The sequence below is a fragment of the Cloeon dipterum genome, chromosome 3 (genome assembly GCF_949628265.1).
Source record: "Cloeon dipterum chromosome 3, ieCloDipt1.1, whole genome shotgun sequence".
NCBI lineage: Eukaryota > Metazoa > Arthropoda > Insecta > Ephemeroptera > Baetidae > Cloeon > Cloeon dipterum.
Window position 1 is genome coordinate 24,927,890 of NC_088788.1, and position 25,577 is coordinate 24,953,466.

The 25,577-nt window shown below is 41.6% G+C and overlaps 1 protein-coding gene across 1 annotated transcript in view; it reads right to left on the minus strand.

Annotated features, from left to right (window-relative positions):
* Positions 1–25,577, minus strand: part of pdm3 (pou domain motif 3) — a 73,827-nt gene that overhangs the window by 47,027 nt on the left and 1,223 nt on the right. The window contains exon 2 of the mRNA XM_065482982.1: positions 17,889–18,139. Coding sequence (XP_065339054.1) covers positions 17,889–18,035 — 147 coding nt within the window. The 5' untranslated portion in view covers positions 18,036–18,139. The remainder of the gene's footprint in view (positions 1–17,888; positions 18,140–25,577) is intronic.

A 25,577-nucleotide genomic window follows, 5' to 3' on the forward strand; every position in this document is an offset into this window, starting at 1 on the left:
CATCTCTATCCTTAAGTTCAGAGAAGCATATGAATCTTTTTTTTAAATTATCGAATTGCCAATTAATTTATTTTGTCAAAATCTTTCCAGAGGAATTGACAGTTGCAAACAATCTGGTGGAATTTGAAATAAAGTGAATTTAATTGCGATCATAATCTGAAGAAGACAGCCGTCACGAACAGCTGGGACGGAGAAGGCGCATAAATTTGTAAAGTACGGATGCACAGTCACTCGGTTTTGCGGCATTAAGCAGGTGCCAATAGCGGAAAATCTAAAGGCGAATATTGCGCATCTTTCGTCGCCACATTAGCGGGCGGCGGGCACGGTCAATTTGCAAGCATAATTCCAAGGGAGGTTGCCAATGCTAATTACGCGCGCACGCACAACCAACGCCGTCGCCGCCGGCCACGCCGGAGTCGCCGCCGACTAAAATCATTTCCTGTGCCCAGCACCCGTACTCGCTTGCTCGCTCAGTGACCAAAAGCAACCCCCAAATTACTCACTCTCGGCAGTGAGCGCGACGACGTCCTCCGATGCCCAGTGGGTGGTCTTTTGGCGAACAATTAAAATAATTACGTCCTTGGCTTTTTATCTGCGGCGCAGGCCAGCATAATGAAACGCGAGCGAGTGAGTGAGCAGGCGCTGCTGCCGGCTGCCTGCGTGCGACGTAATTTATAAATGCGAGTGCAGAATTCAGCGAGCCACCCACCCACCCACCCAGTCAGCCAGCCAGCTCTGCTAACCGAGCTGCTAAAGCAAGCAAACCCGGCCGGTAATGAGCGGGCCTCTGTAATTAGGCCATGCGGTAATGATGATGACTTATAATGATGTGTTGCCAACATTTTCTACATGACAAATGCCCCTCCACCCGGCCTGCCGGCGAGCCAGCGGCTCTGCGGCCGGCTACTTTTTGCACCATTCATTTATAATGATGGTAAAACAGGCGGCGCTTGCTTGCTTGCTCGCTCGTTCGCGAGCTATGTGTGTGTTTGTCTACGAATTCGCCGCAGCACGCAAGCAGCATTAATTCATTACTTTTATTGCGAGAAGCGCCGCCGTTCCCGCGGGAGCTAGCGAGCAAACAGCACCAGCGGCGGGCGCAAAGCAAGGAGATTTCGTGATTGTTGGCGAAAATCGACAGATTTTTTTCCCGAAATATTTTTATCTTTTTCCCGAACTTATCAGCAGCTCGAGGATGCCACACGTGCGGGGGTGATTTAAATTTAAAATTTTGAGGTCGCACGCGTTTCGCTGATTAAAAAATCGGCGACGCGCGGCTCTGCAGAAATTATTATTTATTTCCGTTTTGGCATTGCGAACACGCACCATTAAAAATGCGCATCGGGGTGGACGCAGGGAGGTTGACTCGACTGATGCCACCGCGGGTTTAGAAAAATGAGACTTGAATATTTAATGTGTATTTTATATTTTGCAAGGGATGAAAAATGCGGCTGGATTTTATGCACATAAATTTATGTGCCCGTGTAGTCATCATTTTTGGTCACTTTCATCCCCCGTAATTTATTCACGTTCGCACAAAGCGCCAACCACGTGCGCACACGCACCGTAGCCCTTTCTCCTGCTCTCATTTATTTTATTTTCCCATTATGATACAAAAAATGAGTCCACTCTCTAAAACTGCCCATCACTTTTATCAGTACGCGCGGTGGAAAAAATTATTATATATATTTTTATATGCCGCGGTAACGTGTGTGTGTTTGTGTGCAACTAACTACATAAGGGGTGGCGGCAGGCAAGGGAAGCTGAGCGTTTCGCATTATTCATGCAGCGCTCGGTCGGACTCTCTATAATTTTTTCGCAGGCCCGTAAAATAAATCATCATTATTAGTGTCCGGCTCGGCCGAGCGGGTTGGATAGGGCGACGAGCTTGTGTTTGGCGTCGCTGCGGCGAATTTTGTACGGGACAGGTTGTAATTTTTATCTCTCGATATTACAATGAGAGCTTGCAGACCAGCGCTTTTTCGCAATTTTCGCCGGCCGTCTCTTGTGAGCAGAGAGCGCGCACACGCCGCTAATTGGATTCATCGCCATGAAAAATTCGCTGAAATTGATGGTCACATCAACATTTCAATTCTTCCGCGCTTTCGGTCCGAGTGCTACCGGGCGGCCAGAATTGAAATTCAGCTTGCACAAAGTGTTTTAATGAGTGGCCGTGCTTTTGAAACGTGCGCAAAAAGGAAAACACGTGAATTTCCAACTATGTACAATTGAAGCACGCACGGCTAGAAACCTCGTGATGGTTCGTGACTCCGACCTGTCAGAGGGTACATTTCAAATTTGTCGAGTGCTCGTGGAACGTGAATTTTGGCACTCGTGTTTCTGAATCAGTTATTTATATATTTATCCCCCTTGGACGAAAAAATAAGCTCTGCAAATCGCAATCGTCTGCTCGCTTCGACCCTTTCGGTGTGTGTTAGAAGGCCGCACGGGAGCAAAACAAAACCATCAGCCGCCCGCTTATATATTGTCTCATGCAAAGGGCATAAACGACGCCGACCGGTCGGCCCGCACGTAGGAGGTGAAATAATAAAAGAGTAATGATAATTACTTCCATCCACTATTCTCTCTGGCACAATGCCCACCAACAGAAGTGCACAAGTTAGTAGTGCCAGTTAATTTCAGCGAGAGCGCCGTGGCAGACACACACACACACATTGTACACATGGTGGGAATCACGACGACAACGACAATGTTGCGATTTCATGTGCGCCCCCACTCGATCTATTGACTCTCGGCGAACTTAAAACACACACAGACACACGATTGAGCCGGGTTGGACACGCGCGGCCGTCCGTGTTTGCATCCGTCTGCAGCATTATGCTAATTAAAGCCGGCAACTTTGTTATTATTGGACGCGAGCTGGCAGCACGTTTGACTCATCAACTAAATTAAATTTTAGAGGGTGCGAGAGCTGCGCTATTTTTCTTTCAACCCTTTCTTTTTGGCAGAAGAGAGAGTAATTCGTCACCCCCTCTGATGCATAATTTTTTGTTACTGTTTCAACACAGTCGGAGCCCTCCTGCTCGGCTGCATTATTATAATTATATCTCCGCCTGATGAGTCAGAGTGTGCGAGCCGTCCCTCATTTCGCTCGCCACCCCCGATCGTAATCAGCGCGCGTCCACCCCCTTCCCTATACTCTAAAGCCGCCTGATGATTCCTTTTTTAAACACTCACTTCAGGGACGTGAAAAACGGCCCACCTCGTTTGGAAATTTGATATGCTAGATCAAATCTGAGATTTGAAAAGGAGATTTTAAGCGGAAAAAATATTCAAAGCCGTCAAGAAATTATGATCTCTGTCAAGGAGATAATTTATGAACTATTTATATAATTGTTTTGGTGTATTGCAGTAATTTAAAAAATAAACTGATTTGCATAGACCTCCATGTTTGGTGACCCGCAATTTTTCACGGCCCTTGCACTCGCACTGCCTCTCTCCTCCCGCCAGTTCTCGCTCGGCAACTTTCATCACCAAGCACCCTCGACAACAGTTTTTAATTTTTTCCAACTGTGCAGCAGTTTTAACCCTTTTGAAAAGCAGCAAATCTAAATGAGGTTGCTTTGTGTATTTAAATCAGTTAGCGCGCCAAGTGGAGAGAAAGGCTTGCGTGCGCGCGTTTGTTTCTCTCATTTTGCACATGTACAAACGTTCATTCTCTTTCGGTGGGTGAATGTGTGTTGTGTGTGCACAATATGAGGGATGCTTCTGCTCTCTGCTTGCATACGTCGTGGCGTGCGAAAAATTTTCCACCCGCGCAAATAATGCAAACACAGCCAGCATTAATGCTGTCGTGCGGCGATTAATAACGCTTGCATTCGTATGCAAATTGGTTCGAGAGTTGAGCGAGCGAGCGAGCGACGCAATTAGCGCTTTTGATGAAGAATGACTTGGCGGAATCGTAGCCTCGTTCGGCCCGGCAAATAATCATAAATTGTAATTAGCCTCATTTCTACAATATGCGTTCATAAAGCCTACGCATTAATTGGATTGCTATAGGTGATCTTATTTTGGGTAAAATAGCATAATATCTGTCGCCGCGGTGTTTTAAACTTTTTTAATCGGCAGTTCCTTCAAAAACGATCCTAGCAATTTTTTTTAAAAAGTCAACGAATTTTTGTATTAAAATTATAATGTACGTAACGTTTAACTAATTAACTATTAAGGGCAATGATTGTCTCTATGGGAATCACAAGAAAATTGATTTAAATCCATGTAACAATGATTTAAAGTATTAGAATTGGATTTTGTGACCAAAAAGCTGTGTAACACGTGGAATAACCAGAAGAGTTGAGGACAATAAATTTAATAGAGCACTTTGGAAGCTCGCTGTGCGCGGGTGAGTGGCGTAAAAATGACGCCATGAATCACCTATCACTCAATTAACGCTTGATTCTGTCCGAAACGAGCCGCGTTGTTTCATATCGGCGCAGGCCGATTTCGAATGCCGGCCCCGAAAGGCAGCAGAAGAATAAAACGCTCGCGCGGGCGAGAGAGTGAGTGATGCGTGATGGCGAAAACAACGGCGAGTGGGTGGCTGGTAATTAATTATCAGGGGTGCCATAATGACTTGGTGGACTCTGCAGAGCGAGCGAGCGAGCGCGATGATGAATTCCGAGCGGACACAGAGGGTTGCTAGCTGATGATGCTTTCCACCCCCGGCCAGGGGTGCGAGATAAAAAATGCGACTTTATTTGGCCATCGCAAAAATTTGCTGGGAATTGCCGGCGTGCTGCTGGGCGCGCGTGTTTTGACAAAGGCCATTGTTTGCCGAGCGGGATTTGCACGAGGCCGAGGAAAAAAACAGGCGCACCACTGCCGCTGCCATGATTAAGTTAGCCTAATGAATTAAATTTAAAGTCAAAAAGGAGGATGTGACGCGCGGGCGGAGAGCGCCGAACTGCAGAGTTGGTGACTTTTTGGCAGGTGTTCAAGTGCCCGTTCGCTGCTTTTTGCTGATGTTTGTTCGCTCTCTCATGCCAAATCGACTGTTATCAGCCGCGGAAGTTGCACCCTCAAATGGGATTACCCAATTGCCGGAGATGGCGAGAATTGTGGATAAAAGTTTGTACTTCTCTTTCATTGAAATTTTAAATAATGCGCCGTTCACCTGAAGAATGGAAATTGCAGACGATCATTTTTCTTGATTTGAGAATTAAAATGGGGTGTTTTTTTCTGAACCGATATTGGATCTGTATTTTCCTGGTTTGATTGCAAGGAGCTGAAATTCATTAAACAATTAATAACCATGTTCGTTTGAGGAACAAAATATTCATCTAAAACAGAAAATTCTGTGAATACATAAATTAATTTTTAATTGATTTATATTATTGAAATGATTTCCCAATCCGGGAACTAGGAATGAATTACCATTGATTTATGTGTGTATATCTAGGCCAAATTTGAAATCACGTTTGATTGACAGACTCTTGCATAACCCATTCTCAGTCACATTGAGCATCACTCCATTCACAATGGCTCCAACATATATAATAGTGATATAATACTATTTTTAGAGCCGTCATAAAGGTTTTATAATGAAGCCAATACCACGGGAGTCTAAAACACATTAGACAACAATAATTATCATCGCAGTTTGTTATGATAATATATCCACACTTGATGGAGATTAATTTCAGTTGCAGCGCCGCTCACAGTCATAATTACGATTATTGTTAAGAAGCACTCTTTAAACGGCGATCAGGCAAGGCGGCGTGTAATTTTTTGCCTGGCCGCACACACACAACTCGCAGGCAATACCACCGCGCATAATGTGCGCATGTATATAGTGCTGTATACTCACCGAGAGCGCGCGAGAGAGAGAGAGACAGACAAACCGCTCATTACGTATCTCGCCCGTAACAATAATTCATAAGTACGTTTTAGAAAGCTCGCTCACTCGCTCGGCTCACTTTGCATAATGCAATCGTTAATTATCGTAATGGCTCGCTTCAATGTCTATTATTATTTATCGCCGGCTGCATGCGCGATGAATGCAGCGCCGCGAAAACGCAGTTCGACATGCAAAGCGAGACGTTTAAATGCTAATCTTCACCTGCAAAAAGCGGACTCATTCACCTCTGCAATGCTGTTAATTGCAAGCCACCATGTTTTACTCGCAGGCGTCGGCAGAAATCGAAAATAAAAATCAGATTGAACTGATCGGTTCATTAAATTTGTATAATGGAATAGTTGCATGAAGTCAAGAACATGTGTTGGGTTTTGTACACCAGGGTTTATATGCAATGATAACGAATCAGTTCAAAACGTAAGGGAGGGGGTTAAATAATTTTATTTTGTGAAGCATATTTTCAAACAACGATCAAAGCGAAACTGTGTTAGTCCAAAGATACAAAAGAACCAGTGAAGTACTAATTATTTTTAAAAGTTCTTCCGTTGCTTGTATTTTTCCAACTCTGGACTGTTGAAATTATTTTTAATTTCAGTAAAAGTTGATAGAAGCTGTGATAATTTGCAATACACATAAATTTTTATTTGATCATGCTGAATAATGGGTGCAGTCAATCGTTTTCAACGACTGGTGATTCAGACTCCTCTGCAGTCAATTCTGTGGTATATAGAATCAAATTTTGCAGGCAGAGTACTGCTTTTGTGGCCTGAGGGGCCGAAACAGCTTGTGTCGAGTCCGAAATCATGAGGAGTATCTTTTTCATTCAATTTTTCATTTTTGGACATGCTCAGTAGAGCAATTTGTAAAATTAAATATTATTTTTGTATTTTTTTTCAACGGGCACATTGCAATTATATGGGTTTTTTATATAAGTATTCCGCTAGCCTTTTGTTTGCATCTTTCGTCTGCAAATTTTATTTGTGAAAATTGACTAAAAAGTATGTAATAAAATTACGATTTTTGTAAGAATAAGTTCGCATTGTTTTTTTTCAACAGTCTGAACCACCCTCTCTTGTTGCAACTGCATCGACATTGACTCTGCACAAATAACTTTTTTCCAGCACAGCTGCAAGCACGCAACCAGTCGCAGCATTTCACAGCTTGGCATGCTAATAAAACCAGGCTCGATCGATTTGAAATTATCATAAAACATGGCTGCTCCGGTTTGCATTAGTACCGCACACACTCGCATCGCGCAGACAATGAGACAAAATAATCGCACATGCAGAAAAGCCCGATACATAACACACAATAGCAATAGTTCTCGATCAGTCGCTGTGAATTTATTGCCCTCTCTCTCTCTCTCTCTCTCTCTCTCTCTCTCTCTCTCTCTCTCTCTCTCTCTCTCTCTCTCTCTCTCTCGCTCTCGCTCTCTCTCTCTCGCTCGCACATTCATACTCTCTCGCTCATTATATAACACCATTATTATTGCGCGGCGCATTACTCAAAATAATAGTAATAACCGAGCGAGACGAGACCATATCAGCTATTGAATTATTATAAACAGCGCCGGCCAATTGCATAATGGCCAGCATTTGCGCGCACATACACACACACACAAGTAAATATATGTATAGGCCGTGCATGAATAATTATAGGAACATCGCATCAAATTGCTGGTCGCTCTGTGCAACGTTCTCGTAATGAAATGCAACTGATTACATTACGGACAGAGAGCAAATGGGCGCGATTGACAGTTTATTGTGCGCCCATCACAATAATTACGGCCCGCGAGCTCGCACGGAGATGTGTGCACGCCTATTTACATATAATTCAATCCGCAGCCGAGCGCTCCAATAATATTTAGAGCAGGTATGGGCTTACAATAAATAAAGAGCGACTAAAATATACATGCTTATTTGTGTGGCGGTCGAACCGACGGACGTACAATGCTGGTTATGCAATGATCATCGCCATCAGCCGAGTGCTCTGCTATGATACAATAACAATTATCTAACGTTATTTATTAATGTCATAGCCGGGGTAATTAAATGCGCCGCGCAAATGATCGAAATTGTAACTAAACACACGCGCGCGCCCCACATATATTAGAGGCGCGCCATGCGAGACACATGCATTGTAATACGCGTATAATATATAGTGTGCGCGTTCCGTGGTACACATGCACACATCACGCATTTAGAGGCGAGCTCTAGGGTCATTGCGTCCGCTTGGATAATTACCATCCCTGTACCATGCCCGAACTTGATTGCGATTTGCGGTTTTCAATTGAGACGGTTTCAATTTTGAATTGCATCCTCTATAATTTTTTTACTGGTGAGAGTTTTATGCCCTCATCGTTGAAAGAGATTTGTGTAATCTATTAAGACTTTAAATGTAAAACCAAAATATGACATTCCAGATAAAATTGGAATTTTTATTATTTAAAATTTTTAAAGTATTTTAAAATCTGTGCACGCAGCTAAAATATCAAGAACGAAATGAGGATAACACTGGCTTGTTATGCAATTTTGGCTAATTCCAAAGCTTCATAAGCCATGTTATGGGTGCTATGGAAATACTTTATGCATAATCATTGTCAGTTGTCCGCTTTCACGTAAGCGTTTGGATGACATGATGAAAATACTTCCAAACTCTGTTATTCAGGCTTGCGATTAACAGCAATTGCATCATAAGCCAGAGAGATAATTCAATCCCGTTCTTGATCAGCTTGTACAATTTTCTTCATTAAGTGCCAAATAAAAAATGTATGTACAATTAAATGGAAAATTTCAAATCTTGTGTTCAAAAATTTCAAATCTCTTTCTTCGTATTAAAATTTTAAAATTAATTGTAGGGAAATATTGTTCATCTTGTGCATCAAACGCTAACATGTTAAATTGACACATAATATTTCATACTCTTAAAATTACCAAATAGTGAAATCTCTTCATATTCGACCATTTTGGCAAAATTAATTTATTCGAGCATCACAAATAACTCAAAATCTCAACAAATAATTTTACTAGAAATTCAAACTGTTCCTGATTTTTTACTTTGCCATGGCAGTCCAAAATATTTACCAGAAATAGTCTCAAATTGTGACGCTTGCAATATTTTGTGGAACTTGCTTCATTTTGATCCTTAAAACCTGCCTTAAAAAGTAAGCCAAACGATTACTTGACAGGCAAATTCGCATTTGTAGACCGTGCAATTAGCTTGACGCACGTCATGGGCCCTTTGGCTATATAGGAGGACACTCGCGGAAAGCAGCGGAGGACTCGCCATTTTCCCACCAGTGTAAGAACAAACCCGGACTAATTTGGCAGGCCCGGTTTTCAATTTTTAATTAGCAATCAACTACGTGCCGAGGTGGTCATAATTTGATAATAATTGCATAGGACCCGACGCAGCTAGCCGAGAGGCCGTGGCCGCACGTTTGCAATAAACAAACGGAGATCGCGGCTGTGCAGGCAAGTTGGCGCACGTGGAATCACCAAATCCCAAAGGTGAAGCGAAACGCGGATAAAACGGCTCGCGCAAAAGGTCGATATGATAAAACAGAGGCGCGAAATAAAAAGCACTGATTGAGTCCCGCAGAGCAATGCCCAGTGGAGCGCTCACGTGTTGAGCAATGATAATTCAAATTGATTGTTTGGCGCGCAATATTTGTATCGCTCGCGCATCAACCGGCCGGGCGCACACCACCCGGCGATAATTTATTTAAATTGCTTTATTTAAATCGGGTGTGAACAACACATCACCCGTGCAGATTATTAACATTCGCCCGCGCGCCCAGCGGGTTGCATATACGTACAGAATGTGCATGCATGTACACACACACATACACACACACACACACACACACACACACACACACACACACACACACCGGCAGATTTTTGCCCAGCGTCAGGACATTTGAATTTAAAATGAGCGGAAAATAGCCAGCCGGCGAACAAATAAACGAAATTACCGTCAAATTGTGTGCCGATGTGCGCGCTACACGGCGTGCGAGTGGAAGTAATAAATTGCATTTTTGCTTGACTTTGACGGATAAACGGTTCGCCAGAGCAGGCATGTAGCGAGCATTCTTCACCCGCTCTGTTTCCGCGGAAAAAATTTGCATATGCACGCTCAGGGTTGTGAAACACAGGTTATCTCTGGAAGTAATTTATTTTTATTTCAGACCAAATCTATATTCAGTTGAAAGAAATCAAGGTTTCGATACGACAATGAGCAAATATTAGTAAAAAATTAGCTGAACGGATTTATTATTTACTTTGCACTGCTACATTTGCAAAAAAACATGCAATTGAGCCAGCCGAGAGATGTTACATTATGATAAATTTATGAGATTTTTTCGTCGAGTTTTATATGGGAATTTAACAATTTACATATGGCTCCAATTCTCATTTAGTTTAGTGAAGTATAATTTCAACACGATTCTGACATTTTGTATGACATACATGATATCAGGCAATTTTTAAAGTGGTACAGCTGAAAATTTAACGACCCAAGTTGCTAACACATGAAAAGAAACGGAGAATAAATAATCGACGGTCTTATAATTTTGCCCCATCAATTCAAAAATAATATTTTTACAGTTTGAAATCGGAGATGGAGTCTAGTTTTCCATTTCTCAAGATAAATTGTCTTATTGAAAACTTTTAATTTAGATTAGCGAGGGCTATTTTTCCTGTGGCACCTTATAAGGCAGAGAGAGCACACAGCTGACCATCTTTCCCACTTTTTGTTCGTACAAATGCAGCGTAATTGTCACTTATCAAAAAATTCAAACGAAACAAAAAATGTACAAGCAATAAATAGGAAGAGTGGGGTAGAAGGGGAATATTTATTAGAATATTAAAAGTAAATGAAATATCTTACACAATTGCGTGTGTTCCAATTTTCCATTAATTCAAATAAAAAATTCACAGTCCCATAAATATAAAAATGTTTTTAAAAATTTATCGTTTACCTGGATGAGATTTTCGCGGAAAATGCACGATTTTCCACATCCCCTGCGCGTGGTGCAATCTTTTCAGCGTCAGTCCATTCCGTTTATTACTCAAGTAGCAGTAATGCGCGCACGGCATTTTTTCATTAAAACAATAAAATTGCGCGCGAGCATTTTTAAGTAGGGGCAGATGTGAGTGAGTGCGCGCGCGAGAGCAGAGCGAGTAGTGAATAGGAGCATTATATTATTAATGACGGAGGCTGAGCAAGAAAAGTTGGAGGTTTATTTTTCAAGAGGAGCGCCGGCAGTCCATTCCCGGCCGGCGGCTCTCGAGAGCGCATATAAAAAAAGATTGTAATTGCTCTTTCATGTGTTAATTTTTCCCTCTTATTCCGCGTGTGTTTTATATAATGGCTCCTATAGAATTTCGAAATGAAACTGCTGCACACCCGCCACATTTTAATGTGAATTTTCTGCATTAGCGTATATTTCCAGCACTCGTTCTCTGCAAATTCAAGCGCGGACGCTGCGCCCTTCTTTAAAAATAGCAACGCCGAGCCGGGATTTTTCACGTTCATTTAGCTGAGCAAAAATAATAAGCAAAGATTATTTAATCGACTGTGCGCTCGCTGCTCGGCCACTGCACCAGCTCCTCGCCAGTGTGTGAGTGTGTGTGTGTGTGTGTTTATATGGTTAAATGCGTGTTTCGGTTCAGAAAAGCTCAACTTCCACGCAAAAAGGCACAACCAAGTTGGCCGTATGAATAGAGTACGTGCCTTTTTTCCTCGACAAATTTTACACGTCAGACTTCTAAATCCGTATACATACACTTCGAAATATTATGCTGATTCGAAAATTAAGTAAGCAACTTATCTGCGGAGATAAAATTTGAATTCGTATTCGCGCTCAATAAAATTTGTTGCATAAGTTAATCAGAGCGTTTTGATGGTATTCTAAGCGGCTTATCTAGTTAGAGATAAGTTGTAAATTCCCAGATACATTTTTCCATCCAATCGCGTATTTATACAATATTAAAACGAATAACTTGCCCAGCTCAACGCGCGCAATTGAACTTATTTGAAATAAACGAAAGTAGTAAAAGAGCAAACGCCAGGCTAATTCGTTCCAGCTGCGCGCTGGTAAAAAAATTACCCGACATTATCATAAATATTTGACCGACAACGCGCTGCCCGGGTTGAGGTGAATGTGTTCAGCTCATGCGATGATAAGAAAACTATGTAAACACAGGCCTTAAATATCCTCGGATAAAACAATAAAATTATCCGAAAATTACAGAGCACGACTCGCCTCTAATACCGAACATTCAATGACAGAGCAATCGTCGTGTAATACCAAATTTATACGAATGTAAAAACGAGCCAGTTCTCGACTTTTATGCCTGGTTTATATATCTCCCCTTCTTGACGGAGCCGCCGCCGCCGTCCGCCGTCGGGCCGCCACTTTTTCTCGGGCCGCGTGTTCTGTGTGCGGTGGAGAGCCAGAGAAAAAAATTACCGGCTTGTCACTTCGTACCCTGTAATAATACACGGCAAAAGCGCCCATTACTGCATCAAATGAAAATTTCAGCCTATTTGAGGGCGTGTCCTCTCATCTCCTATGTTAGCTTTTTTTCGTATTTTTTCTTCTCAGAAAGGTATATATAGCTTCAGGTTAATGAGGGGATTAGCACGGTGTAATTATTTTGGATGGAAATTAGCGTGTGCAAGCGACATGAGCGTGAAACTGGAATATATTTTGCTCGGAGATGTTTTGGCCTGATAAAGAAATTCAAATTCATAATTGTGCAAGTTTCCACATGATAATGATGAAACGTGATACTTTTCTTGACTATATTTTAAAGCAAATGAGGGCAGATTTGGTTAGAAATGTCAAAATGTTTCCTTTTAAGATTGATTAAAACAAATTTTAATACGAATCCAGTTAGTCATAAAATATAATTTGCAATTTTTGTTAAAACCACGTCGGAATTCAGAAAAATACCATTTTATCTCTATATTTTTACTCGTTTTAACTTCCAACGGATATTATCGCCGAAACATTTTTGCCAAAAATAGACAAACAAATCTTCACTCCCACCCACTTGCATGCCAATTTAACAAACAACGCGTCAACAACTGACGCGACTCTTGATAGTCACCCCTTTTATTCTCTTTTTCACTTTCCAATTTCCGGTTTGCTGATGCATCGGCAGCGCGCGCGCGATCACATCTTCCTCTGACAGTTGTTGCCAAGCGGAATTTCAGCGTGCATACATCCGTCCGAAAGCACAGGCATAACAGACGTCTAGGCGTGCGCCCGCACAGGCAGAGAGTAATCGTCGGATTTATTAGGGAAATCGTAATTGAAAATCCAGCGAGATAATGAGATTAAGAGCTTGACTTTTAATGCCGGCTGCGCACGAGCGGCGCAGGAGCGAAATTTCGCAGATGAATCACACTCCCCGACACGGCGGGAATTTACACTCCCCGAATTTTAATCAGAGAGCAAGAGCAGCGTCATCATCGTAAAGCGTAAATTAATAACAATATTAATAATGAGAGCGAGCGAGCGACGGAGAGGCGAATTCGGCAATAAAAATGAACCGCTTCTCCCTTTTCCTTTATTTCTCTCTCTCTTAATTTCCTCTTCTCCGGCGGGCGGGCGGGCAGGCTGCATGCGAAAAGCCGGCAGCTTCACCCCACGTATACACATACACACCCCGAGCTCTCATTACGGGCACTAATTCTGCTTCATTATTGCTCGGCACGCATATTCCGCGCCCGGTTTAGCACACACCAACCAGCCCTTGTATACATACGTGTATACGGTATAAAGATAAGAACAACTCATCGTCAGGCGAGCAGTTCATGAGGCTGCTGCTGCTGCGGTGTTGTGTACATGCACGCGCGCGGCACCAGCTTTTTTCATAATGTATACACACCGCACACACACACACACACACACTCGTATACGCCATCAAGCACATCACAGCTAAATTACATTTTCACATTGTTATGACTCAATCTTGCCGGTGCAAATTCAAAATGAAATGTAAACGCGCCACCTGCGGGAGATAAAATTTATGGAAAGGATTCGCGTTTTAGCCGTTTTATGGAGCATCATCCCCTGCGAGAGGGGAGATTTCTCGTTTAACTTGCTGATTTCCGTCCGATTTTTGTTATTGCTAGCGAGCGGCAAGGGTTGATTTGCTTTCGCACGGCCAACTTGAGCTAATAAAAAATCTAATTTAACTTTTTCATGCACGCGGCTAATTTGCCCAGCGAAAAGTGCTGTGTTTTCATAATAACTGGCTGCCGTTTTTCATTTCCCAACTGCTGTGTGTGTGAATTTCGTGTACACATTGCGCTCGGATGAATGTGTGCCCGTGGGCTTGTGATGTGATTCCGAGGCATTAATGCGGCAATCAGAGCCTCTTTTTACCGTGAGCAGTTTGAATGATTCTCAACGTTAATCGCTTATTCCATTTCGAAAAAGTCAATACCTTAATCACCCCAAACTGAAGACAAGCCGATATAATAAATAAATAAATATAGTACGAGTACCTTTTTTAATTGAGATATTAAATAAAATCATTACAATTAGAAATATTTGTACAATTTAAAAAAAATGCAGATGTTGATCAATTTTTTAAAATGTAACTGCATTTGACCATGTTTTAATGCCAGATGATTCCTATCGACGAGATCATATCTGCCCGACGGTATGCATTATTACCATTATTACTGTCAATTTAAATATTTTTCAAACAGGGAGCAGACAGCCTGCTATTTTAAATGGATACGATCTTTTAAGAGCCGCGTTTTCACAATTGCCTTAAAAATGAATACTGCTGGAGGCTGAGTGCTTTATTCAGTTTTGTATCAATATTCCTGCTTGCAATTACCACGGTTGAGATATCTCATTTCTGTTTTGACACAGCGCAGGTCAAATTAATCGGCGAGCGCTAAGCACCGCCTCAAGGCTCCTTCTCCAATTCTTATCTCGCATCATAATGCACAAAGTGTGTTGGTGGCGCAAGATGATTTAGAGTTATGACTGCAGCCAAGGTGTTAAAGTCTTTGATTCAATAAAAAGGACAAAGCAGCTGCTCACTCTCGTCGGGCTGGAATCGTGACTTATTCATCTGTACACACACATTGTAACCGAATAGCGAGTTGAGAGCGCGCGGCAGCAAGTTGGCTGCAAGAATGAGGGTGTGCCGGCCGAGAGAAAGAGAGAGAGAGAGAGAGAGAGAGAGAGCGCGCAGAATTAATATTCGTAATGTAAGACGTCGGCAACGACTGCTCGCTTTTGGGTAGCACTCTTTTTCAAATCTCTATATTTAAACGGCGCACACTCCCACTTTTATTGTCAGCAGACACACTGCTAAATCTTTTATTACCACGTTGCGAAACGTCATGCATTAGCGTGCTCATTATAGCTTCTATCAGAGGCACCTTCAAGAGTGTTTTACGGGTTTTTTTTCAAACGGTAAACTTTCCAAACTAAAAACACTTTATTTTTGCTCCCGAAAAAGAAAATTCCACTTTCTTTATTAGAAATAAACTTTGTTCATATACCTGATTAAATCGATTCCTTTCAAGCTGCGCTTCAAATCTCTTTTCTTTTCGAAATGCTTGCATTAAACATAAAGATTTTACCTGTTAAACTGTTAGAAACTCTAAAAAATCTACTCTTTTTCTAGAATCAAGACTTTTTCGTTGCAACGAGAAACTTATTTGACTCTCTGCAGTAGATGCAACGAAAGCGGAGCAAAATTTAAACACGATGAAATATTTTTAGCAAAAAGCAATTTTTTCATGACATTAAATAAGCAGTTTTTTTCTTTCACGAATCAGAAAAATAAATTTTTACAGCATCAAATTCCTAAAATTATTTTGCGCTTGTTTTAACTCCGACTAAAATCCAATCCTAAAATAATTTTTAACGAAAGCTGCTTCCTCAATTTAAAGCGGATAATTTAATTGTGCGAAAGCACGTATATAAGAATTGATAATAAATGAAACATTGCGTACTCGCTGAGCTAGCTCGGCGGCTGAAATATTTAAACGCGCGCCCGCGGGCTGTATGGACGTGCGCATGCATGTTTAGCAAGCAAGTGGAGTTTGAGCAAAAAATCCCTCTGCATGAGGGCTTAATTTAATGCTGCTCTGCAGCCGCCGCACAGCCACGTCTGGAAAATCCACAAATATTTAGACCACCTCATTTAATTTGTACTGGCATACGCGCGGCTAAAACAGAAATTTTGTAGCAGCCTGCAACAGCCAGTGTCGAGCGTGTGTTTTGTGTTGCGTACAGTGTACTACAAACTTGCTTTAGTAAAGAGGAAATAATTATGCTTCCAGCGCCGCTACTCATCGTGGAATGTTGGATGCTGAAATATGCGGTAGATCCTGCAAATCTCGTGCATTAAAAACACGCGATTATTTTACAGAAATAATATTGTAATTCAGACATTGTTCAAAAATGTCAGCATTTTTCTGCAATATGTTTATGGACTGACTGAGTTGACTAATTAAATATATTACAAAATGTACATTCAAATCATTTAAAGACGCTTTTTAAACCTTCAATTTTTCCGGAAAATATTAGATCACGAATATTGGAATTTTTGGCTTGGCTGTACGACGGTGCCATTTTCATTAATTGTTAGATGGTACTATATTACTTAAAAACCAAGAATGGCTCTAACTTATATCTATATCGGTCAGGAAAGCCATTTAATGCCCTGTTCTGTTCAAACTTGATCGACTCGGAAAAATGTTGAAGCACAGGTTTCGTTTTGAGTTTTAAGCTCGTTTTACTTGTTTTTAATACATAACATTTAATAAAAAATTCAATTAAATTGGAATTTTTCCCCCACTAACGAACTGAAATCCAGCTTTGATTGGTGTAAATTTCACTCACGAGCAACGTTGTTACAGACTGTCACTATCCTCATCCGGTGCCCACAAAATGAAAAGCAAAAACACTCTCGCACTTTTTCTCGGTGACCAGCAGAAGTAGCACTCCTCCCACGCGCAACTTTCCGCCCGGTCCTCTTCTCGCAAGTGGGGCGCATTTTCCGAGCTGGTGTGCATGCAAATTATAACATCAGCAGCAGCAAAAGTGACTCCTCAGCATAAGAGAGAGAGAGAGAGAGAGAGAGAGAGAGAGAGAGAGAGAGAGAGAGAGATGCGCGACTAGCGAGTGTGTGTGTGAGTCTCTATCCCTCTCTCTTTTAACTCGACTTAATCAAAGAAGATGCAAGCTGCCCAGCCGCCGGACCACATACACAACGGGCATGCCACCGTGAAATTACTGCGGGCTTGCCTAGCTTACTTGAAAACTCGCCCGCCCTCCCGCCCGCCAGCAGGCCTCCCCCTGGGAGATGTCTTTCTGCCCGGCCGGGAAACGTGTGCGCCGCGTATATGCTTGTTTGAACATTTCGCATACATTATCGTTGTCGACGTCGCCGTCATCATCGCCGGTTGCCGCGCCGCCGAGGAAAAGAAAGAGAAAATGAGATCGTATATTTGCGCCGCCACCATCGCTTTTTAATCCTCGGAGAGGCTCTCTTCCGCCGGCCGCTTATTACTGCGCGAGAGTGACCACTGCAGCAGGCAAAATAGGCGATTATCTGTGTCCCCTCATGCGCGAAATCCAAAGAAAGCAGTGGGCATTATTTTCCTTTTATTTTCCCCCGCCGGCCCCAGCGTCTCATTATTTTTGCCTCATCCCTTTCCGAGCAGTCACAAAATTTCCCTCCCGCATTTTTCAAAACTGCTTTCTGCATTTCACGATAATGGTTCTGAAGAGGAAGAGAGCGCACAAACGACGCAAAGTAAATAAATATACCCGTGTATTGAAGAAATATGCCGATGGACATGCAATTCATTCTGGCGGACATCACTCTGTTGCAAATACTTGATAAACATTTTTATCTCTATTACAATATTTCAGTGAACTAAACCACTACATTTCCAATTAAAGAGTAATTTGATATGTTCTAGCAAAAGTTTTAATTAATTTAGGAGAAAAATCGTCTGTACTCACATCAGTTTTGTGGAGGTTTAACGGCGTCGACGAAGAGGAAGACGAGGAGTTGTCCTCCCTCTTTGCTGCTGCAGAGGCAGCCGCAGCAGCGGCTGCGGCGGCCACGAGTAGGGCTTCACGCTCGTCCTCAGGAGCACCCTCGGCCATCGAGGTGCAGCGGGGAATGGAAGCGCTCAGTTCAGGCAGGGCTGCGGACGACGGCGTCGAGAGTGAGGTCGAGGCCGCCAAGCTCCTTCCGCATCCCGTCTCACCTGCAACCAGGAAACGACAAATTTCAAACCATTTTCAATATGATAATTTAGCAAATTATCTCTTCCTTTTCATTATTATCGAAATAAATTTAATTTACTAGTCAGAGTAAAAAATCATATTTCAGTTCAGTCCAGTGTCTACTTATTTTACACAATTGCTTTTTACCAATTTGCCATTAATGCAAATAAAAAATTAGTTGTCGCAGCTGACTGATTCCATAATTTTTCACATTGATTTGTGTTGCACTAGAATGATTTGCATAGTAAGAGTGAATCATATTTAATTTTATTCCTTATATTTTTGTAAAATGGCTAAAAATCTCACTGTCCCTCCGTGCCTAGTATCGAACAAGTATGCATTTAGCAAAATATTTCAGAAAAATAGCCCTAATTACACAGCTCACTACAGCAAAAAATCATTTTTGCAAGTTTTTTTCTAGCTTTCTCACGTTTTTGCAGTGTCTTTTAATGACCATTTTTCATTTCCTTGATTTACAAAAATGAATGTGAAGTCTTACTGGCCTTCCTTCAATTTAAGTTAACTTCCGGGATAAAATCAAACTAAACTTCATCAGAGACAAAGGGGAAGCGTTTTGTATTCCGTGAAAATCTGATGAAAATAGTCCAATTTGCTAAGGTTAAAACCGAGCCAGATTTCGCGCAGCAGAGATTCGTCGTTTCACAAGTAGCCAATAAAAGTCTCTTGATAAAAATAACATTTCCTCGCTCTCTTTGTGTGTCTGTCGGAGACGTTGGGGAAGAAACCTGTTGAGTTGATGGGAAAAGCAGCACAGGGGCGGTGGCGGCGGCGGCGGCTGAAAGGGCGACATCGAGACACGCATGCATGGCGCCTGGCTGCTGCTGCTGCTGACTTTCTCCGCCACCCATAACCAACCCTAATACAATTCTAAAGTGATATTACGACGACGAAGGCAGCCAGGCAGCAGCAGACAGCGGCGTGCGCGCCAGCCGTCGTGGCGTGTTTCTTCTTTATGACACATAATTTGATACCGCCGGCACCTAATCTGCAACCCTTTCAACGCCCGTGTAAAAAATGAAGTGGCTGACAAAGATTGCCACTGAGTAAGTCACTTTGAAACAGTGAACGAGCCATTCTTTCCTGTTATTAATTCATAAATCCATTTCAATTCAAACGAGATAAATTATTTCTCAAAAACTGCAAATTAATCAGAGTTGTTTCATCTAGAGAATTAATCATCTGCATTTATCAAAATTAGAAGGAACTGACAAACGTATACGTTGTAAGTCATTGAAAAAAGAGGTTACATTTTTCAATTACTCATCCTAGGGTCACTAATGAGCAAACGTAATGTGGAATACTACATGTGCTCCGTTTGGAATTATTATACCAACGGATAATAAGGCAGGGCAAAGTGTGGGTCGTCGGCTGCTTTTTCCTCTCCCTTACTTATAATACATAATATATATTTGTTTTGCTAATGGCGAGAGCCTAGCCTAGAGAATGATGTCAGCAAACTTTTAATTAATTAAGCTTAATTTCGAGACGCGTCTAGATCATTACGCCGACTCACGAGAGATAAGTTAGGCGTTTAGAAAAAGCAGGCACAAAGAAATTGAGCCTCTCGCTGGCTGGCTGGCTGTTTTCATCCAGCAAAAATATCACCGCCGCTTGCAGAAGCGAGAGAGAGAGAGAGAGAGAGAGAGAGAGAGAGAGAGAGAGAGAAAACGCGAGTGGCGTATTATACGTTACGGAAAGTCGTTCTCTTTGTGTGCGCCAGGGAAAAAACGGCTCAATTTGGCCTGGCGAAAATTATACATAAAGCAGCCACTGTAATTGTTTGAGGCGCATTAAATGCGTTCATTTTTCACGAGTCGCGCTCATTATTTCAAAAGGCGGATAAATTATTCACTTGGGCATGAATTAAGGCTCTTTGCATAAATAATTATAATCAGCCTTCCCTCATCCCGACGCCGAGTAAATGAGACATTAATCTAGCGCGCTGGAGAGCGCAGGGTCCTTTTGTGCGCCGGGTATTTAAGTCGTCGGCGAGTTTTTTGCACACGAGAACATCAGCTCGCCGCATTAACATAGCGGAGATGTGACAACACACATTATTCAGCAGCGCCAACTCTTAATTTTATCTCTCCGGCTCGCTCTTAAATATTCATTGAATTAAGCAGCAGGATTGTTAAGCAATATTATTAATTTACATGCGGCCGCTACTGACTGGTTTCAGCGTCAGCGTCTCTTTTCTCTCTCTCTCTCCTCTCCGCCAGTGCGTGCGCGTTCCTTTTGTGGGCAAAACGCCAGCCTTTCGGGGCCACTGAAAGAAAAAGGATAACCGGACAGATAGATTTTAGCAGGGCCAACTGACCTGCTTTGACTGAAAATTAATCTCCTCCTTAATTGCAATTCACAGTTAATTAATCGCTCTAAGTGGGTTAATACCTTTGCTTATAAATGCTCATTTCCGAAATCAATTCCACTCGATACCTTGGGACGATTTACTATAATATTGCTACAAATTACCCAGGTGAGACCTTTTAAGAGTTTTCGGCAGACTTGTGAGTTCAAGTTGTTTTACTCTAACTTTTTTCTATACTTGGGTTTTTTCAGGCCACAGCCGTTTCTACAAGAAACATAATGTTATTGACTTCAACGGGTTAATGTCCATGGCCCATTTTAGTCCTTTTTTCATAGGAGCGTGTCCGAAAATTAGTGTCTCTTTCGTCCACTAATTATGACAATTTCTCATTTTTAGAGTCAATCCAGTTAAAAAGAAAAACATGAAAATTTGTAAATCTATTTTAGTTTACATTTCTTCCCCATGTTGATATAAATTTTTACTTGTTCCCAAAACTGTTTCATTTAGGAGTCAATGTATTTTTTGGTATAACGTAACTCACCGCTTTGAAGAAAAATCACAACTTCAGCTTTTTACAGAAGAGCACGTTTTTGCGTGAAAAATGAAACCTGTAACTATACCACTAAACTAGGCATAAGCATAAATTTAAAAAAATTATAATCACATGTGATTAAAAAAGGAGATGGTCAACCAAAATTGTTAATTTAAAATAAGATGCACCAATTCCGCAGCCATTATTTTTCCTTCTACGCGAGCATAAACCGCACGAACTATTCCCTGTAGAATTCAGAAGCTTCTTCATGAGAAAATATTTACACTTCAAATGGAAAAAAAGACGTAAGAATAGTCTGCTCTACCATCTCGAAAATTAATGAAAAGCGTCAAGCGGCCGTGTGGCTTTGTTCGTTAGGATTGCGAGCGGTAGCATGCATCGATTGGGCGCAATAAATTATCATACTCTCTCCTTGCATGCGCGCACATTACACACGCACACACGCTATTGTGCGGCGCTAATGAAAATGGACCATAATTATTCATCATCATTTCGGATCGTTTTGTTCTAAGCGTGCGCAAAATATAATCTAATACATTACCGAACCCACACGCCGACATCACAACAACAACGCACGTATATACATATAAATGCGTGTGGATGTGTGCGAATGCAGGGAAGGGTTGCTGCTCGAATTATTATTATTATTGTGTGTGTGTGTATCGCCATCATCATCATCATCGCTCGTCCGCCCGCCCGCCCGTCCGACTGGTGCAATGGTATCGCTTTCATAAGCAGCCAGAGCTATGCGCTATTAATCACCTTACTCATTACTGCTAATGAGCTTCTATTCAGCGACGTGCATAAAGGATTGTCATCCGAAATGCTTTTGAATTCGCGCCCGTGCTCCGCCGGCTGGTCCTCGTCGCTCATCGCCAGCGAGTCTCATCTGCTGTGTACACATCTAGCTCTCTGTGTGTGTACGTACGCGCTAGCTGCTAGTTATACATTCGCAACGCATTTAAGCCCGACGTGTGCTGTCTCATAATTCACATTTGCTCCAATTGCGAGAGGAGCACTGCTTTGCTGCGGAATTTCCTCGGAAAGTGGGCGTTTGTGTGTGTGACGTCGGAGAGGGAATTGCGAGAAATGGCTGACTTTGCGAAAACGTTTTTCGCTGAGTATCCAACCACCAGCAACTTGAAATTATTCAGACGTCTATGGAAATGTGCTCCAATTTCAGAAATTAGTGTGATTCAAAATATCAGCAGCGCTAGAAAATACTACACTCCTAACTCCAACGCGATTCTTATATAGAATGTAAGTGTACACTGTGCATTATTAGTTCCACTTCATTTCAAGGAATGTTGTTTAATTAGACATTTGTAGAAATAAATCATTCTATGAACTGCTTTGAAACTCTAACCCTGAGCAAGGAGATTTATTAAATTTGCATCTCATTGTCATTTATGATCAATATTGGTTCTCAGTATTGCATAATTTGCCCTTTATAATAAAGGAGCAATACTGTTAACTTCTAAAAAAGATTTAATCTATTCTGGTGATAATGTCGAGATTAGTCAAATGTCAAATCAACACTTATGCGTAGGTTTATGGGCGTAAAAAGGTCAAGACACGCCATACTACCTTTAAAGCATGCTTTTGAAACATTCCAGAGCGCAAGATTTATATTTAGATCATTTATTAGCACATACCGTACTCCATAAAAGATGTGAGACAAAAGGGACTGGCATCGAGTAAAACATTCCATCCATTCGAAAGAAGAAATTTTCAAGTTAAGTGAATGATTGAAATAATAAGTAGGTTACAGGCGTATAATGCAACAAGGGAACAAGTAGCAATATCATTGGAATAAAAAAAATAATCATAGTCGAGCAGTGAAAACTTGCCCACAGCAACGGGAATTTCTACGTTTTATCCTGAAGTAGGTAAAATTAGTATAAAAAAGCTCGCAGGATGATAGTTGAAAGAAAAGATACCTGTCTACGGCTTTAATATGCGTGGTTTGGAGTGACATTTTGAAAAGAAAATTTCTCGCACGTTCTCGTTCTGTACGAGCCACTCTTTCAGCTTCTCATTTCTCATCAGCAGCAAAGCCAAGTTCAGCATCAGTATTTAGCTGCAATAAATGTTGAGTCACCGATCGTTGCAAACAATCAACTGCACTAATTTCTGATTTTGAGCACAACTAAAAAGAAAAGCAAAAGCAAAATATTGGGAGACCCTGCAACAAAACTCCGTCTAACGAAAATTCACATGACCAAAATCTCATCCCTTTTATAACCATATCCAAGAGTAAAACTCTGCTTCCAATTACTCAAAATGGTTAATTTTAATGACAGCTGCTACTGCTGCCCACTCAAAAAGGGATTGTGTTGAAGAGCCACGAATTAATTACCCATTTGAGGATGAATAAGAAATCAGCAGAATTAGAAAAAAATATTCACACGCAGGAAATTAATCAATCTGACCAGGGAAGAGCCGTGAGGAAGGTTTTTCTTTATTCAATGTTTTATTTATGTGATTATAAACAAGCCTCGAGTGACAAGTGCTATAAAAAGTAGCAACATTACAGGTAAGTAGTGTCACTAAAACAAATAAATTCAGTTGGAACTTTGTAGGAAAATAGGTTGCAATCTTTTTTCAAATATGCTGGCGTGCATTTTTTCTTGCCCTGCATGATGATTTCTACCTCTAGTTGTAATTATTTCTATGCTGTCAAGTGTTAAGGTATATTTTAATGCATCGTTAAGCTGCAGCTTGTCGGCAGGAGCAAGGGATGCGAGGACATATTTTTGCTCAGAAGAGTCAGATGTCACGCAGGCACCAAAAGGCAGAAAAGCCGGAATGATATTTAACCCACGCGTAATGCTCGACCGTTCCGCGTGCCAGCGTTTCAATTGCAAACGCGCTCTTTAGCCAGCCAAACACACATTAAGCACGATTGAAAAATTGAGTGCGCGCGTGGGTTTTGCATTAAGTCTCTCGGCGTTTTTTTTTCGCGGCCGCTGCCGCCGCCACCGCGCTATAAATGCTTAATGTGTTTCAACTGCTCATGAGTCAGAAAGCAGCAAATTCATTAGTGATTGCACGAATACGAGTCTCGCTCGCTAATGAGGTCCGCAAACGCTTATTTCAGCTGGTACAAAGCAAAGTCGACCGGAAAATTCGAAGTGAACTTATTTACGAGTGTGCACGTGTGTGTATTTGATAGTGCATGCGCTCGAGGTGAATTTTGTTATTTCTTTTCGCACGCGAGTCCGATCGAACGTGCGAGCGAAATGACAAAAACAGCGAATGAAAATGTCTTTGCCAACTTAATGACTGTGGCGCAGCATTACACACATTAAAAAAGGTGACGTCAATTCTCTCTCGTTGCGTCATTAAGAACGAGTGTGTATTAATACACATTGAGTCGTGGGGTACCGAGAGCCGCGGCGCGACGGGAATTATAATAAAATGCCCGGGCAATAATTATCCGCCTTTTCATCTAAATGACGACGATCATTACCGCCATGGTTTTCGGCTTTGATTTCCAGACGGGATATATTAATATGCAACACTCTTTTGAATGAATCGAGCTAATTAAGCATTCGCATCGATTAGTAATTATCCACACGCTGATGCACCGCGGTGGAAAATTTTCGCGAAAATTTGCATTCTTCGCGCGCCTTGATTTGGTATTCTGTGAGGTAATCGCATTTCTGATCGAATTATCGCCGGTGGCGGTGCGGAACTTATATTGCATCGCCTCCCCCTCGGCATAAATTAGTATTGGCGCCGGAGCGCACAATGAGCAGAAGCGCACGGCAAAATAAGAAATTGATTGCTTGCAGTGGCAATAATAGCTGTTGGGGAGGAAATGTAAGCGTGTTCGGAATTTGATTGGGCGCTCTGCGGAATTAGTCCCTTGCTTGCTCTCCGCCGCCACCACCGCCGCTGTTATTAACGACAAGAATAAGGAAAATCAGCCCTCTGCTGATGATAATTACTTGGCTCCATTGTTTTGACCTCTTTCCAACGGATCTCTCGGCAGCAAATGAGAAAATTTCCATTTGCTTGGATGATTTTTCAGCAAAACTACGCTCCAACACTCGGCGACTTTGTCATGAGACAGAAAGGGTACGATTTGAAATAAATTTCACTCGCGGTAATTAATGAAATGATAATATTACGATCCTTGGAATCTTTGACATTCCATATTGAATTCAACCTGACCTGTTTAATTTCAATTCTAGCAAAATTTGATCGATTGATTCAGTTAATTTGGAAAAAAAAACTTTTTTTATTAAGCTTTCAGTTTCATTATTTTTTAAATGTTTGTTGTTTAAGATAAGTTCTAATTAATTAAATTTATAAAATGGCAATTATAATATTTTAACAAACATGTTAAGTCATTGCTGTTTTCATCGGAATTTCAAACCATGCAAAAGAGAGGTAATACGTATGAAAACAGCAATTGATTTCAAAGTAGTCTGAAAGCTTAAATCCAACGCAAATTAATCAGTTGTCAAATTAAATCGTTTTCGTGATCGGATAAGGACAGCAGTAATAATAAATGCTCTGATCATGAAGT